This window comes from Thermobia domestica, chromosome 6 (assembly GCF_964235325.1).
Source record: "Thermobia domestica chromosome 6, izTheDome1.hap1.1, whole genome shotgun sequence".
Classification (NCBI taxonomy): domain Eukaryota; kingdom Metazoa; phylum Arthropoda; class Insecta; order Zygentoma; family Lepismatidae; genus Thermobia; species Thermobia domestica.
Window position 1 is genome coordinate 259236497 of NC_137459.1, and position 18220 is coordinate 259254716.

Genomic DNA, 18220 nt, shown 5'->3' on the forward strand with positions numbered 1-18220 from the left:
ATGTTGACCTTTGACCTCGATGGTCGGTATTTTTGGAACATGTAGTTGTTGGTGACCAATTACTAAATGTGGAAACACGACCTCAATATGTGGCTCCGTTTTCGACTTATTGGGTGTTAAGTATTTTGACCTTTGACCTCGATGGTCGGTATTTTTGGAGCATGTAGTTGTTGGTGACCAATTACTAAATGTGGAAACACCACCTCAATATGTGGCTCCGTTTTCGAGTTATTAGGTTTTAAGTATTTTGACCTTTGACCTCGATGGCCACTAATTTTGGAACATGTAGTACCTTTGACCTCGATGGTCGGTATTTTTGGAACATGTAGTAGTTGGTGACCAATTACTAAATGTGGAAACAGCACCTCAATATGTGGCTCCATTTTCGAGTTATTTGGTTTTAAGTATTTTGACCTTTGACCTCGATGGTCAACACTTTTGGGACATGTGGTCTTTGATGACCTATTACTAAGTGTGGCTCCGTTTTTGAGTTTGACCTCTGTTCTCGATGGTCAGTAGTTTGGGGACATTCTTGTGTCATTTCCGCTATGTTAAATTAGGGGTTGGGAACGAAATCAGTACTACGTTAAAATAGGGGTGGAACGAATACAGTCCTGCTATGTGCTAAGTTAAAACAGGGTACACCCTCATTATTGTCTTAGTAGTCTTTGCTATGTTACATAGTTGTGTGTTCGTAGTCTCTGTGTAATTTCTGCTTTGTTTAAATAGGGGTGGAACGAATACACCCTGCTATGTTAAATAGTTGTGTGTTCACACCCCTTTGCTACGTTCATTGTCTCGACTAGGGGTTGAAATAGGTGTTGAAAATATGCTCATAAAAGGGAATGAATACACCCCTGCTATGTTCCGTTGTCTTATGTAATTTCTGCTATGTTAAAATAGGGGTTGAAAAATAAGTCATACTCTTTTATTAGTTCTGCTATGTTTAAATAGGGGTGGATCGAACAGCCCTACTATGTTAAATAGTTGTATATTCGTAGTCTTATGTAGACCCCCTTTGCTATGTATTCATTGTCTGGTATGTTCAAATAGGTGTTGAAAACGAATACCTCCCTGCTATGTTATGTAGTCTTGCTAGGGTGGAGTCCTCCCCTTAAAGGTTATCTGCTCTACTATGTGTTCGTAGTCTCCATGTATTCTCTGCTATGGTAAAATAAGGGGTGGAAAAAGTGATCATAAAAGGGAGCGAGTACACCCCCTTAAAATGTACTCATAAAAGAGAACGAGTGCACCCCTGCTATGTTACGTAGTCTTATGTACTATCTGCTCTGCTATGTGTAATTTCTGCTATGTTAAAATAGGGGTTGGAAAATATGCTCATAAAAGAGAACGAGTACACCGCTGCTATGTTTCGTAGTTTTATGTATTTTCTGCTATGTTACGTGTTCGTAGTCTTATGTAATTTCTGCTATGTTAAAATAGGGGTTGGAAAATATGCTCATAAAAGAGAACGAGTACACCCCCTAAAAAGTGCTCACAAAAGGGAACAAATACACCCCTAAAATGGAGGTCGTAAAAGACCGTCTGCTATGTGTTCATAGTCTTATGTAATTTCTGCTATGTTAAAATAGGGGTTGGAAAATATGCTCATAAAAGAGAACGAGTACACCCCCTACAAAGTGCTCACAAAAGGGAACAAATACACCCCTAAAATGGAGGTCGTACAAGACCGTCTGCTATGTGGTCGTAGTCTTATGTAATTTCTGCTATGTTAAACTAAGGGTTGGAAAATATGCTCATAAAAGAGAACGAGTCCACCCCTAAAAATTGCTCATAAAAGGGAACAAGTTCACCCCCTAAAAAGTGTTCATAAAAGGGAACAAATACACCCCTAAAATGGAGGTCATAAAATACCGTGGGTCGACGGTTCAAGGTGCTCGATTTCCCAGGGGCTCCTGAGTTGGCGTCTTATGAGCCAAATCGATCCATTTTCTACTACTCTCGGGTATTTTTCTTTCCACTTCAAAAGCGTTGGTTCCTAGATTAAACTCGTAGAGCATGAATTCCCATATAGCGCAGTATTTATTTGTTTGTCCTTCTCTACTGACGATCTGGATTAACTATGAAACCTCATCGACAGAAGAATACAAGAGAAAACACTCGTTTAATAGTATTTTTTTTTTGTCTCTATCTCAAAACAAAGGTGTAGGGAGCATAGGCGACGGGAGCCCGATGAGAACTTCCTTGAGCACCTAATTCTGAATAATTAGTACGAGATAGTTTCACAATCTGAAAGAGGAGTTTTAACCATGGTGCACATAATAATGTTATATTTAGAGTACTATTTGTTTACTCATTATCAAATAAATAAAATGAAATTTTAAAAATTGGGTAACAAAGAAAGTAAGGATTTCTTATTTCTTTCTGATCTTTTCTACAATCACACAGGGATCATCCGTGGTCTAGATGCAATTTGTAAAACTTTTGATGCAAGATTCCTCATTGTTACAAAGTTTCACAAAGGGAAATTTGCATTGCTCGCAGAGAACAAAATTCAACTTAATAACGAGTTCTCTATAACAAAGTAAATTGAACTTTAGTAAGAACGAAAATCGAAGAATATTTTAAAAAAGACAAATCATATATGAATTTGGAAAAGAGATACTTTCTAATCTAGTTGTAACAGTTGATAATGTAATAATGCACTCATATGCTATATTGTATTTTGAACTAATAGTTATCCTCGTGATGTTATTTAATAAATTTAAGAATATTGAAATTGTCATAGTTTACAGTTAATACAAGTATCATTATAGCTATGAATGTGCTTTTGAATATATTTTCTTGACTATCGGTATTTTAGTCTCTCACTTCCTTTTGCTTTAATTTACTCTAAATTTTATATCACATTTATCTGAGCTTCCTTTGTAAACACGACGTTACAATATAAAACATGCTACTTTTGATTGAACAAAGAAACAAAAGAAAACTAATCTTGTTCAAAGTACACTTCAAACGTGGAGTAATTCACAACCATTACCCAGAATTGAAACTAGGTTTCGTTGTTTGCACAGGTTGCTTCGACACCCATCAATCAAACTTAAAATTATGTGTTATGATATTCTTTAGCGAGTTATTTCTCTCACATATTCAATTAAGGAGATTAACTTCTCAATTAATGAAAACAAAACTATTTTTATCGGAAACTGCTATAATGACACTGATTATCTCTTAAAAATCAAACAATTGACCAATACTTTTTCAGCATGTTATTATTATTTTATTTCGAAAAAGAAAAGTATACGAAACATGCATATCCTTTTCAAAACGAAGGAGTAAATCAAATTTGAAAGAAGAAAAATTCAATACATAGGTTATTATATACAGTTTAAAGCTAAATGTATACTATGATTATTTTTAAACAATCTGTTATTCAACATATGTCAACAAATTAATTTCGTTACTTAAATTATATATTCTTTTTAATAAAATTTATTTTATATGAAACACCGAACACCATAGTTAATATATGAACTACTTCATGATGACTTCTAATATGCTTATTCGCCAATTCAACACCGAATTAATATTATAAATGAAAGTACTTAAGTAACATGGTCGCTTACTCTGAGGAAAGGACGTAGACTGAAAGTATTTGAGAACAAAATCCTGAGACGAATATTGGGACTCAAGAGGTACAGGAATTTGGAATGGCGGAAAGTTTATAACAAAGAACTCTTTAATTTATAATGTTAACCAAATATTGTTAGAGAAATCAAGTCTAGGAGGCTCGAGTGGGCAGGTTGTTACCAGAATGTAAGAAAATAGGAACGCTTACAAGGTTTTAACTGAAAATCTAATCTTAAAACGACCATTAGGATTATCTAGGCGCAGACGGGAGGAAAACAGTTAGATAGATCTGGCAGAAATAGAAATACAAAGTAGAAACTGGATCCTGTTGGGTAAGGACATAAGTCAATGGAGAAGTTTTGTGAATGCAGCATTCAACCTCCGGGTTCCATAGGCCATAGAGTTAGCTAGTTAGTTAGTACTTAAGTACATTAATGCATTTTTTATAAACAAACTTGAACTAATGACTAAGTTCATGGTCTCAATCACTTTATACTCATTAATTTTTACATACCAATATCATTCCTCAAACAACACAAGAGTCGTTTATTGATTGGAAAATGTTTATGTATTAAGCAAAATGTAGTGAGATTGTTCTTTTGTGATTTATATAAGACGGACCTTGTTCCTGGTCTACTTACAAGCATATGCTCGCCTTTGGTATACGAAGTTCGATTCGCAATAGGATAGCCTTGAAATTTGAACGCATCACGGCGGTTTGGATTCTACCTTAAACTATATGTCTCATATAGCCTCGATGCTGAAAAGGAACGCTAAACATCAAGCATTAAGTTCAGTCTCCGAAAAACTTCGTTAGGGTCTTATTCGCTTCGCGGTATCGAGAAAACCTGGAGAGTCTAATGTTGCATCACCGTACATAGAGTAGGATGATATGAGGAATAAATTTCTTCATATGAGGAAAATATACAGTTCTCAGTAACAACTGGTATGTCTTGGAAAAACCAGAATGTGACGATCCCAACGTTGAAGTGTGTGCGGAAAAAAATACTTTTTCACGAAGAGTAGCTGGAATAACAACAAGACACTGTGGGCCAGATGGACCACGATGTTTACGATAAAGAATTCCATCTTTCATTTCATAACGCAACGCATGCCGTTCCGTGGTGTAATCCTGTAGATTTTGCCCTTCTAAAAACAAAATGATATCCTTGAAATATGGGTCCTTTCGCTGTTCTTCTTTCAATGTGTCATCAATTTCGATGTGGAAAACTCGCGGATCTTCAAGATTTTTCTGTTCGTCGTCGATGTCTCGAGGCGCTAACACATTTCTTGACAAACTGTCTACCAAAGTGTTCGACTTGCCAGGAATGTGTGAAATAGTATAGTTATACTGCTCTAATTCAGCGAGAATCCGTGCAAATTTAGCCACATTTTTCGTCTGACGAAGATACGTTAAGGCCTTACAGTCGGTTCGTAAATAAAAATGTCTACCTAATAAAAAGTAGCGAAAGCGTCGAAGAGTAAAGATCAATGCAGCTAATTCAAGTTCAAAAGGATGATATTTCTTTTCATGGGGACCCACAGCACGACTACAAAACGCAATAGGAACCAATGGAGCGTCTGTTTCGTCACTTTCAGGTTGTAGGATGCATCCAGAAAATCCATGGACACTGGCATCTGTATAAACAAATACGTCTCTATGCGGGTGAAATTGCATAAGAGTTGGAGCTGAACAAATGGCATCCTTAAGCCGCTCAAATGCCTGCTGCTGGACCGCAGTCCACTTAAATGGAACATCCTTTTTAAGCAGTTTTTGTAAATCTTCAGTTAAAGTTGAAAACTTGTCTATATAATTTCGCACAAAAGAACACAGTCCTAAAAAACTCTTCAGTTGTTTCTGAGTTCTCGGGCGCTTGTAATTTCGAATGGAATCCGTAATGCGATCAGAGATCGACACACCATGACAAGAAATAGTATGCCCAAGAAGTTCTAAAGAAAAGTGTCCTAACTTTGTTTTTTCTGGAGAAAGTTTTAGACCTCTACTTCTCAATCTCTCGAATAACTTTCGAGTGGTTTCAATAACTTCATCAATCGTATCCGATCCCCACACTATGTCATCAAGATAATAATACACGGAATATTTCTCCAAACCAGCAAGCGTTAACTTCATCAGATCGTTCAAAGCAGCTGGGGAAGTAATGCACCCTTGTGGTAACGAACAAAAACAATACTGCTGGTCACCAGGAATCGAAAATGCAGTATATAATTGACTCTTTTCAGTCAATTTCACTTGAAAAAAACCGCTCGAGAGGTCACTAATATTTATATACTTTTTTCCACTAGAACGTACCAAAATGTCTTGAATAGGTGGCACGGGAAAGACGGTGGGTACAATACAAGCATTCAACTGCCTAAGATCAGCAATAAATCTATAAGATCCATTTTTCTTACGAACTAAAATGATTGGGCTGTTGTAAGGGCTACTACATTTTTTAATAACCTTTTGTTTAAGTAACTGCTGCACTTGTTCATTAACAGCTTCACGTAAATGATACGGAATAGTGTATTGACGGACGTTTATTGGCTGGTCAGTTTTTAGTTGAATTTCATGCTCATAGTCGCGGGCTTGAGAGAAATCGTCCGGGGACCAACTAAAAACATCTTTAAATTCCGTTATTAGATCATAAAAACGTTGTTTTTCACTATCTGACAGTTCAGGATTCACATTTACTCTAGTACAGTCAAACTGATCAGTTTTAGTTGGTTGAGGACCATTTTCAAGCGTAAGGTTAGTACACAAATGTTCTTCCCTATCTTCTACCGCATTACCTAAGATCTTATTGCGCCATAAAAGAAATCGCTTCTTGGTGGGGTTAGTTACCCAAATATGTGAATTAATACTATCCACATATGACTCTTGCACTAACAAATTGACAGTACTTGCTAAAAACTTGTTAGGTTGCAACCAATTTCTAGAACCCACTAAATCAAAACATTTGGTGACTGGAACACACGTTTTTGTACGGGGTGGCAACCAAACGGAAGACAAAACCTTAAAAACTGGTGTGATTAAAGTTGCAAATTCATGAGGCACATAATTAACATGAGGAGAAGTTGGCAACGTTGATGGCGGAATTTTTCCGAACCTTGTAACTTCTAAAGTCAAATCATTCTGATCTAAATTAGCCTTGTGTGCAAGCAAAAAATCCTGTCCAAGAAGTGGAGGATGTGTATACGTAGGAACTACTCTAAATGGATGACAAAAAATATGCGATCCCAACCGGAATCGAACTAGAGCTATCTTATTAACTGACAAAGTGTTCCCCGTAACTCCTTTTAAAAATGAACGCGTGCCCATTAACTTAGCACCACGTGGAACCATGTGAGAGCCTATACACGAAATCTGAGAACCAGAATCAAGAAGAATAGGGCCCTCTTGTCCACTTATAATAGCGTTAATATGTGGTAGAGTTCGTTCTATGTATATAGGGACTTTAACACGCTTAAGAGTCAATGGCCCTTCATCATCAACCCTGTGTACTAGTTTAAATTGCTCCTACAATGCTGAGCAAAATGATTCTCTTTGCCACATTTGTGACAAATTACAGGACGTCTATTGAAATTCCGTGAATTGCCACTATTATTGTGATCACGAGACTCACTGTGTTGTGATCTCTGGCCATTCCCCCTACGAGAGGAAAAGTTACGTCTAAAGTTGTTATTATTATTATTACGTCTAAATGAGTTGCGCTGGTCAGTATTTTTTTCACTCTCATCCACTTTTAGAGTAAGCTGATTTAGCTGTTTCTGAATTGCAGCTAACTGATCTTTGTACTCTTCTCTCGTCTGTGAAGCGGAAACAGGAGAGTTCAAAGTCCGAGTCGGAACTTGAGAAGGCTGAGTTTGCACTAAATGTGTTTGTTGCACAGCTGTAGTCTCCGGAGGATTTAACTGAATCGAAGAATTTGCTAGGAATGGATTTTTCTTCATGATTTTCTCTATTGCTTTACGTTCAAGCAACACACGAGCTTTTTCTTCCTCAAGTAAATCTTGAAGCAATGCTTCCACAGTATCGTATTTCTTCTTTATTGCTAACCGCATGTATTCAGGAATAAGTCCGTCTATAATGAGCTGAATTTGTTTCGAAACCGGAGCATCTTTGTCATTACGAAGTATAAGGTTTCTCTTAGCATATACGTACGAAACTACAGATTCAGTCTCATTCTGCTCACGTGCCCTCATTTCCTGTTCCGTTAACTGAGGTAACAAAGAATTCTTAAATGCATCAAGAAACCTTTGTTTAAATTGCGCGTATGTCATATCAGGGAAGTCTGACTGTTTCGAAAGTGTGTCAAACCAATAACCCGCAGGACCTTTCATCAAAGAACCTAAAATCCACTTCTTTTTCAAATCCGACCAGTTATTCACCTGGGCTAATATTTCAAAATGATCAACATATCTCTCTACATCATCGCCTATCCGCCCATAAAATGGTTCTGGCCTGAGAATATGTGACAAAACCCCTATGTTATCTGTCTGTCCACCTTCAGCCATGTCTGATTGAAAGAAACCGTCACTATTCTGAAAAACCGAAACAGAGGGATCTTCTATACTAGATAGCGAGTGGGAAAACCGTAAATTTTCTTTAAGCTTATCTAAACACTTTCTTGTAAAATGAACACGTCCAGGAGAAGAGGAAGCAATAGGTTCAAAAAATTCAGTTATATCTAATTCATCACTAATGTTATAGCCTTCTGCAAAATGACGCAACATAAAAATATACTAATTATAAGCACAAATTAAATATAGCATATTAAAATTACTTTACACCAAACCACCAGACCAATTTCTGCTAGAATTCAATTACGTAGAGCTGCAAGGTACTACAGAGAAGGAAAAAAAAACACAGCATCAATTCCACCATGTTGCATCACCGTACATAGAGTAGGAATGCACTGAAGGCAACCTAATACAGTAAGAAAATTGTTGCCCAACAGATTGGGGATGTTGTCTCCACCACCAGCTTTTATGAAAAGCTGGAAACATGAATAATTAAATTGTATAATTCTTTTATGTAATGCAAGTAATGCAAAAGATACTAAATTTTGGATGTAGCTTTAACAGGGTTAATGTTGTAATAATAAATGAAATACACAAAATACATATTTCAAAAGATGCAGCAGAATTTGGGTAGGTAGACTAGAATGTTAGGTCTTGAAGAATTGCAGTGGTTTTAAATGTAAAGTTCCTTCAATATGTCAGCTAATTACAATACCTTCAAGTATCGAAGTGTCTCCATGACGTGTCGTTTAACGATGTTTTCTCCGTCAAAATCTTACTCCCACTTCCTCGATAAACTCGGTGTTCGTGGTTTTATTCAAAGGCTGGTTTTACAAAACCCAACCCCTTTTCTTCTTCTCTCCATAAAAGGCAACAAAACTTAAATGTTCGGGAACACCCACAATCACGTTGTCTTGACGTAAAATAGAAAGTTCTAGAAGGTTTAGGACAAAAACCTCCAAAGTTCAGTACCACAAACATTACCCTCAATCAACCTCACAGGAGGTGACATCGTCCAATGTGAACTCACCAATATAGCTGATAACGTAGAAAATAAGTATTTCCACAATAAATAATGTTTATGTTTGCGGATATAAATCACTTCACTCAGTAAAAAGAGCATTACCTGGCATGTTAGTCAATTTCAGAATATTGACTCAACAAAGTGACAAAACAAAATATAGCTGACATATGACTCGAAGTGAAATGTGAAAAGTAGCAAGTAAGGGGAAAAAAGGCAGGACAAGGAATAAGGTGTAGACATGTGCAGGGTAAAGGACTTCTGCCATTGCATCTAGTTTAATGAACCAGAAAAGTATTACAAATTGCTTCAAAGAAGCTTGAGGCTACATTTCAAATATTCTTGAAGAAAGAAAAAAAATAAATGTAAGTGACATCCACCAGAATCGAACGACGGACTTCCGGGACCATATCTCTCATCATGTAACACTAATTTTACTTAGAACGAAAAGAAGAGTCACATACTTATATGTAACTGGATGACCATATGTTAAGTACTCCGCACGAAGGGTTTATATGCATTGAACATTGAATGTGTCCTTAGCCCCCAGGCTGTGCCAACTAACCACTTGAGAAGATTGAGTCAATTTTTCACTTAACCTATAGTCTTAGTGAGATGTGGAGTCCAGGTAAGACGAGTGTTTAAAATGACAGCGACATATGTAATATTAATTGACACGGGAACAGGTGTATAATCAACTTCAAGGCGAAGCAGATTTTTGTTTCAATACACTCAAGAGCGGCGTCTACGAGGTGAGAAAACTATACATTTTGTTTGGAATAGGTCATATTCAGCTTCCACATAATGACACCAACTTACATGTACGTCAATTGCTACTTGCAGAGTTCTATTTAGAGATCATAGAATGTAGGCAGTTTTAAAATGTAATGCTCTAAGTTGGTATACATACAGTGGAAAAAATCATAGTTGAAAGTTTTGCCTGGGTGATAATAAATAGTAACAAAACAATAACTTGCGACCTCTAAAATACACAGTTGTGTTATCATATTCGGGAAGATGAAGTACAGGTAGAACAGTAACTGAAGGGTAAAGAAGATTTTACCGTATGTCAAGAGTTGTGCCTTCCCGTCGTGGCGATGTAAGTGATACTTCTGTATATAACATGCTAAACATGGTGCAAGGTAAATTTCATTGAGAGCAAAATCGGCAATTCGTTCTTCCTTGAGAAACTGCATCAAGAGTAGTTGGTATGTCAATAGTGACCGTATATTAAGAAAAAGGAAGTTGTAACTCATAATTATACCGATTATAATTGTGTGGGTAGAATTATTCATATTAAACATAAACTTTAAGTGGTTGGATTTGAAAATGTACTGTTGGTCCAGAATAAGTTGCATAAAGTTGTAAGTTAAACAAGCTTGTAGCTATGTGCATAATTTGAGTTAGAATATGGTTGTGAAAGAGTGAGTGAATGTTCTGTTGTTAGCAAGCAAAGCATATCTTCTACAGTAATTGGATTACGTAACGAATTTGCTTGTGGCGTTTGTGCATCAACAGAACTTTACATTTATATCTGTATGCGATCACAATATGATGGTTATTGAAGGTGTGGACATCATTTAGTAGGATGTTTACGTGAACAATAACAGCATTTGATGGTATTGGTACGTTCAGCTGTTGGGTATGGATTGTATTGTTGCCATTTCTCGCATCAAACAAGCAGAAGAACTAGCGTGCGAGATGACTGAACATTATATCGACATCGATAGATATGTGTCCTCGGATAAAAGTTGATAAATCAGTTGTTGGTCAGTCAGCACTCGTACGTGGTAGGCTGGCCATTGTTTTTTTATCTTTATACAACGATTTGTAGGTAGCCCTTCGTAACGGAGTTCAACATGAATTTCGTCATCAGCAAGGTCAGGTTATAAGACGAATAACTACATACAGCATAGGAAGTCGCCATTCTGGATGAGTAGTTTTCCATGTATTTGTTTGTAAAAAACATAAATCTTAGTTTAGCCCCAAAAAGTTCATAAGTGGCCTTGTTATAAGCATATGTGGCGAAATTGAGATTAGTGGAGTTCAAAATAGTGCCACTTTCTCTCCCTTCTACCCCAACGTTGTACTAAGAAATTTAATAATTTCTGGTATAATATTTTATCAATTCAAACTTTTAGAGGCTGGTCTCTTGAAGTTCAGTCACAGTATACTGATTTTCTCCACTAGTGACCCTCGTTGAACCGATTTTATTTATTTTCATTTTTCGTCTAATACACGAATGATCTTACGTACCTTGCCCAACTTTCTATTTAAACCAAGGTTACCTAAAATAACTTCGAAGGCGTAGTTATTAGTGTTTTTACCGTATCTTTCGTATCCTGAAGGTTCAGGATACGAACTGTGCGACCGATAATTTTAACTAAGTTTTAAGACAAATATTGGTAATTATGTCCTTAAAAATTAACCGAAAGAAGTCTTCCCAAATATATTCTTACTTGGTGACCTTATCAGTTACACCTGGACCATTTTAGTTTAAAGAAGATGTGTATCATTTATATAGACGCGTGGACAGATCTTCTGGACCAAAGGTCCAGAAAATAAGTAGTACATTGACGTTTTTCAATAATAATATAGAAATTCCAAAAGCACTACACCTACTATTAACAATATTACACATTCTGTAACTGCTATTTTAATACAATATTATCTCATTAGTGTAAGATAGCAAAGCATATTGTCAAAGAGATATACATCACCGTAGAAACGTATATTCCATAGCTACAATATTTCTACTTTCTTTCCATGTAAAACCAATAATTTCCATTGTTTGTTTAAAAGTCAAATGTAATGGACCACTCATGTGTTGAACTGAAAGCTAGGGATATTAAACCCCTTCATATTGACTGGCTTCTACCATTTTGAAAATCCACTTTTAATTACCTTTCCGCTACATGATTAAAAATACACTTACCTTTCGTTTTGTGGCAGCGGAAACCCATCCAGAGTCCACTTAATTTGCGGGGTGGGATTTCCAGTTGCAATGCACTTGAGTGAAACTGGTGGACCTGGCTGAATAGTGTGGCGGATGAATTTGTATATAAGTTGTGGCTGTGCAGCTGAAAAAAAAATAACAGTATGGAATTGACCAAGAACGTAATGAATATAAAGGTCTACCCACAATATTTACTAAAGCTAGATTATATGCTATAAAGCCCGTAATTAAAATTTTGCTTCTACAGTACTGTAGTTATATGCTTGCTCCTAATATAAAACGATCTCCTGTTCGTAAAGAAATAACTCATAAATTTGCACAGTTTTCATTTGAGAAATCAATAAATAATCATCAATAATGAATTTCGTGATCGTCTTTTTACTAATTCTTCTAAATGCATATTCCACAAATTTCCTTAACTATTCGCTTGTCTTTTAGCCTACAGGACATAACGATGAGACCTTAAAATAAATATTTCATTTCATCATTACTGAAATTAATACAAACAAAGTACATTCGCGAAGTGTCCCCTCGGGATTCGTGCAAAATTGATTCAAACGCAAAGCTCCCCGTGACCCAATGCATATTGTACTAATTTTAGAGGGGTTATACCGGTAATTCGCATATCTATGGGCCTTTATATAACCGGAGTTCAATCATGAACTACTATAACGCTTGCATACATAATTGCTTTTAGTTTATTTAGATATAACTGGACATGAATATGACATATGCAAAACAAATTTGATCAAGTACTGCTTCTCCGACACATGTTACGCACCCTGGCCGCCATCTTGAATTCGCCAAATTGAATTCAACTTTCGTTTTTTTTCAAATGGGAATAGGTGCAAGTGATACACCAAATTCATGTACAATTTTCTAATAAATTCACTAGTGTAGTGAATTTTACCGTAGTTTGTACCATTGCGAAGTTACTGAATGCTAAATCCTTCCAGGCACTTCACGACTAGACTCGCGCGGGCGCAGAATAATATCAGTTACGCTTACATCTTTTTTATGTTGATAAACCGAAACAATTTGCAACTGAGAAAATTCTGTAGGTATAAACAAACTCTTTACAGCATTGATGTCATAATCTTATTCGGTGAGTAGCTGTTATTATTTCCATGATATACTATAACAAGGAAGTATTGTATTACGGTCTCAATGCTTAACATAAATCCAGATGCGACCTGATATGAGTTAAGACCTACCATTTTTGTAATGAGTTTGGGATGTCTTCTTGTATGTACGTTCACGGAATATTTCGTGAACGATAAATTACGTAAAACATTGCATATACACACGGAGACCTGCACAACTTTCTATTTGGTTCAATATTCGTGAAACAATTGGCATTTAACATGCAATACCTTGCAAACGGTACAAACTACGGTAAAACTCACTACACCAGTGAATTTCTAAAAATAAGAAAGTGCATGGATTTGATCTATCACTTGCACCTATTCCCATTTGAAAAGCCGAAAGTTGAATCCAATACGGCGGCCGGAGTGGATAACATGTGTCAGAGAAGCAGTACTTGATACAATTTGTTTTGCATATACCCATATTCATGTGCAGTTACATCTAAATAAACAAAAAGCAGTTTTAAATCCGAATGTTATAGTAGTATATAATTGAATTCGGGTTATATGAAGGCCCATATAGATGAAAATTCCCGGTATAACCCCTCTAAAATTAGTACAATATTCATTGGGTCCCGGAGAACCTTTCGTTTGAATCAATTTTACACTAATCCCGAGGGGACACTTTGCGAATGTACCTTGTAAGCATTTAACTGTTGCAGCGTTATGCAAGCTTCCCTAGAAGTTATGCACCACTCTCACCATCCTTCTAGTTTCAGTAAAAAGGTGTTTTTCATATTATTTATAGATTGATTATTTTCAGATTCGGGTACTGACGTAGACACTCCTACAGTTAAAGCAGTCATCCATTGCTTTTCAATCTGGTGTACATCAACTTAAATAGTATACAGACTACATACACTACATACCACTTACAGACTATATAATGCAACTATTTAAGAAACAACATATGCATATATATATATATATATATATATATATATATATATATATATATATATATATATATATATATATATATATATATATATATATATATATATAATACTTCAATTCAGAAATATTCATTATCTTCTTAACAGCCTTTTGTTTCCAAACTAAATATTATTACATCCATATTAATCATATACCATGATATTATTATTCACTTATATTTAATTTCAATTCTATTATTTCACCATATTAATACTATTATTATAACGTTCAATTCGTAGAGGCTATCAACGTAAAACTTCAAATTATCTCCTCAATATATATAAATAAATATAGATATATCTCCATCAAATTGCACATTATCTTGTCTTATTACTGATTATCTACATTTATATTATAACACAAAACATAAATATTAATCCAATGGATGTAGTTTCGACGTTTGATCCAGGGTGTATATATATTAGAGATTCATATTGTATATAGATACTTTACTAAATTAAATCAAAACACTATCTTCTTTAACACTCCATTTCGACTTTCTAGAATATATATCTTGTTGATTTCGACTCGAAAATTTTATATATGTTTTAAAGTTTATATCTTTCGATGCGGATCGAAATCCATATTACATATGATGCAATGCTCTATAGCACAACGCTCTATAGCAGGTCTATAATAGCGGCGCAATACAAACTCATGTATCTAAAATATTACCACAAATGAAAATATTTCAGGAGTACTTAAGCGGTTGAAAACACGATGCATTTTACGTACAAAATAATCAGAATGATTCCAGTAATTTACTTAAATAATTTTCACAACAACCTTAATGAGTGGTGTGCGAACAATGATACGTTACCAGGTGTTAAAATAAATCTAAATAATAGCTGTTTATGATATTTATCTTATATCATTGTCAGTGGTCTTATATCATTGTCATATTTCTTTACTTTCTTATATAGGCTATTATCATGAAGAGCGGTAGGTATTATAACGTTGCGTGGGAGAGACAGGTTAGAATCTCGATAAAACTCATGTACTTGGATCTCAAGTTAAGCTATAAGCTCAAATACTTCTGATGCTGGAAAAGAGATATTAAACCAGCTAAACTATTATAGTGGAATCTGAACTACTGTTCGATTACATGTGGGAAGCGTTGCACTCCTACCAGTGTTAGCATTTGCGATTGAATGGAGCTTAATATCCTTTTCCAGCACCCAGATTCTATAAGACGGGATCTATTATTTGAAGTAGAATCCAAAGCATTACTCTGGATTGTATTCCGAACTATTATCCCCATCGGGGATAGAATCTTAACTACTCTAGGAAAACCAAACACGCTGGGGAGCTGCCCCGTGGCTAAGCGGTTAGCGTACGCGCCTTTGGCGTGGGAGACCCGTCAGGAGCTCATGTGGTTCGCATTCCACGTTAATCAGTAGATCCCGTCTCATATAGCCTCGCTGTTGAAAGGGACGTTAAACTCAAAATCAACTCAACTCAAACATGCTGCACACTAGGCTTTGAAGAAACACATGTTATAATCTACGAATACGTGTAACAAACGCGTGGGGACTAGATATCTAGCTCCAGAAAGGGTTCTTTCTTATGAATTTAGGCAGAAGTAGTTCGTTGTTACAGTAAATGAATTTCATCTTTAATATGCATTGTTTATGTTATCAATAACCAGCAAATAGGCAGTGGTCCTTCCTCTAAGACCCATACTTGCATCCACGTGTTTCTTTATGATTTTAAAGGAATCATTTTTCCGTAATGATTCTGTTTAATGTGAGTTTAAAGGACCGCTAATGATCATCATATGGCGGTACATATCTCCTCTCTCTCTCTTTTTTTTCTCTTTTTTTTTGTAGGGATCTACAATATTCACATTAACTGAATCAATTTCGAAAGATGAATATTCAAATTTTGTCCAAAGAAAAAAAAATAACTGGAGAATCATCCATGCACATTTGTGGTATTATATTTATTTTATTGTTGAGAGAGTTTCATTGTTAGAAGGATACTTCTGAATAGTAAAATAAAGTGCTATGTACATTGAAAAAATATAATAATCAGCAATTGCACATATCATTTTCCAATTATCGATTCCATTTGTATTTGAACGAAGTTTGAATATTCATCTATTGGAGTTGATTCAATTCTTCTGAATAATATCACTCCCTACGAAACACGTTGGGAATATAGGAAATACGTGCTACCAATTTTTGTCGACAACCCCACAATTAGGGTTTGTATTACTCAGGACAAGCAGTAAATTCTTCATCCCACCCCTGGTACTAATTTTCACAGGACACTACTTTTGTAAAGAGCTATTATGCCTAGTGCAAAGTCATACAGAAATATCTTTTTTGAAATTACAGGAAATGTCCTGATTTAATTAATTCCTTAGTTAAAAATTTTCCCCCATCTATTACGCCCATTCTAAAATCAGAAATAGGAGAAAACTACTTAGATCAATAACACACTGTTACAGCGTCAGTTTGCCAAAATAGTGTCGATTGGATTCACTTCTCAACATGGATAAGATACAGTAGCTCTCCATCTATCATCTATACATCTGTGGTGTGTCCTACTTTTGCTTATCAGGATATGAGTTAATTCACAATAAAATAATCAGATAATCTAAAAAAAAATTGCCGATTGTGACGTCCCATTTGACTAAGTACTAACAGAGAAGAAATGAAATGACTCATGCGCAGGAGAAGCGGTGATCACGTTTAGCAAGTGTTTTCCCACACATTTCTTACATTTAACAAGAAATAACCTGTTTACCGTTGCGGTCTCGGCACCGCAACACACCCCTATTTGGTCAAGTGTTCAAGAATGACGAAACCCTGGACAAGTATGACACTTTCAAGCCTACCAGGCGTCGATTGACCTTAATACGTCGCATATCGTTACACTTCAGCGTCTACTATTTGGTTGTCCTCAGCATCGTCAGAAGGTTTTTAGTTCAGGCATCCGTGGCCGGCGCAGTATCCACACATACTATCCACACATACTACCTAGGTAGTGCATCGGAGACTACTTCTCAGGCACTTGCAATATCATTCGCATCCAGATTTGCAATTACAGGAGATGATATGTAAGACATTGTCCGGTGCTGCATCTAGCTCGCTGAGGACGGGTTTGTAATAGGCGTTCTTCAGCACTCAACCCATTCTGTTGGAGTTTAATGTTTACCCTTCCACTCTTGTACCTAGCAAATAAATAAACAAACAAAAATAAACTATAAATGTTTAGGTATGATACATAAGCGATAAACTACAAAGGAGCTAAATGCAGAATGTTATGTGAATATGAATTTAATTTGAGTGAAAAAATGGAAGAACTGATAGAGCAGTATAACCTCCATTAATATATTTTTAGAGTACAATTATTACTTAAGTTTCTTACTGTGAGAACTATCTACCGAATCTTGCAGAGTCACAACGGCTCATCTCACCCCGACCGCAAAAATAAAAGTCACAAAAAAGGGATAAAACCATTTTTGTTTCAATTTGAACTCGAAACATGCTGTTGCAAAGAAAGAAGATGATCGAAAAGTGTTGTTTGTTTCCAGAAAAAAAGAGAAGAAAAATGAACTAATTTGAATTTGATCCTCTCCTACTGATAAACACGATAGAAATGCTGCTTTGCTACAGAGGAGGTATGTGGAAGATTCGCCAAATCAAATGTTGATTACAGAGATAGCTTTGCCACTTGGCGTATATATAGTGATGGCTTGCTTGGTCTAAAGTTCCATTAATGTCACATACAATGCAAGCAGATAAACCTCTCTTGTCGCAGCGATTTTTTCATGAGTGGCGTTTGGTTTGTGAAATATTAACACTTTTTCTCCTCAAAACGTCACTCTTTTAATCTTTTGAAAGATTTGACTTGTCGTATCCTGAAGGGTGCGGAAGTTGTGTCACAACCTGTTGCAGCATGGAAGAATAGAAGTACGGGAAGTAGATTCCCTAGGCCAGCCTTTACTTTGTCAGGGCATCTCGTAAAATTGACATCAAAGTACTTCAAGCTCCAGGTGATGCAGATACGGTAGTAGTTCTAAACTCTGTAAAAATGTCAAAA

At 35.9% G+C, this 18220-nt stretch overlaps 1 protein-coding gene across 4 annotated transcripts in view; it reads right to left on the minus strand.

Annotated features, from left to right (window-relative positions):
* LOC145688485 (cell adhesion molecule Dscam2-like) overlaps positions 1-18220 on the minus strand; it is a gene marked incomplete at its 5' end in the record, with an annotated part of 1010929 nt that overhangs the window by 521187 nt on the left and 471522 nt on the right. For all 4 annotated transcript variants that reach the window (XM_081762790.1, XM_081762793.1, XM_081762792.1 and 1 more), the window contains 1 exon segment: positions 12069-12213. In XM_081762790.1, coding sequence (XP_081618916.1) covers positions 12069-12213 — 145 coding nt within the window.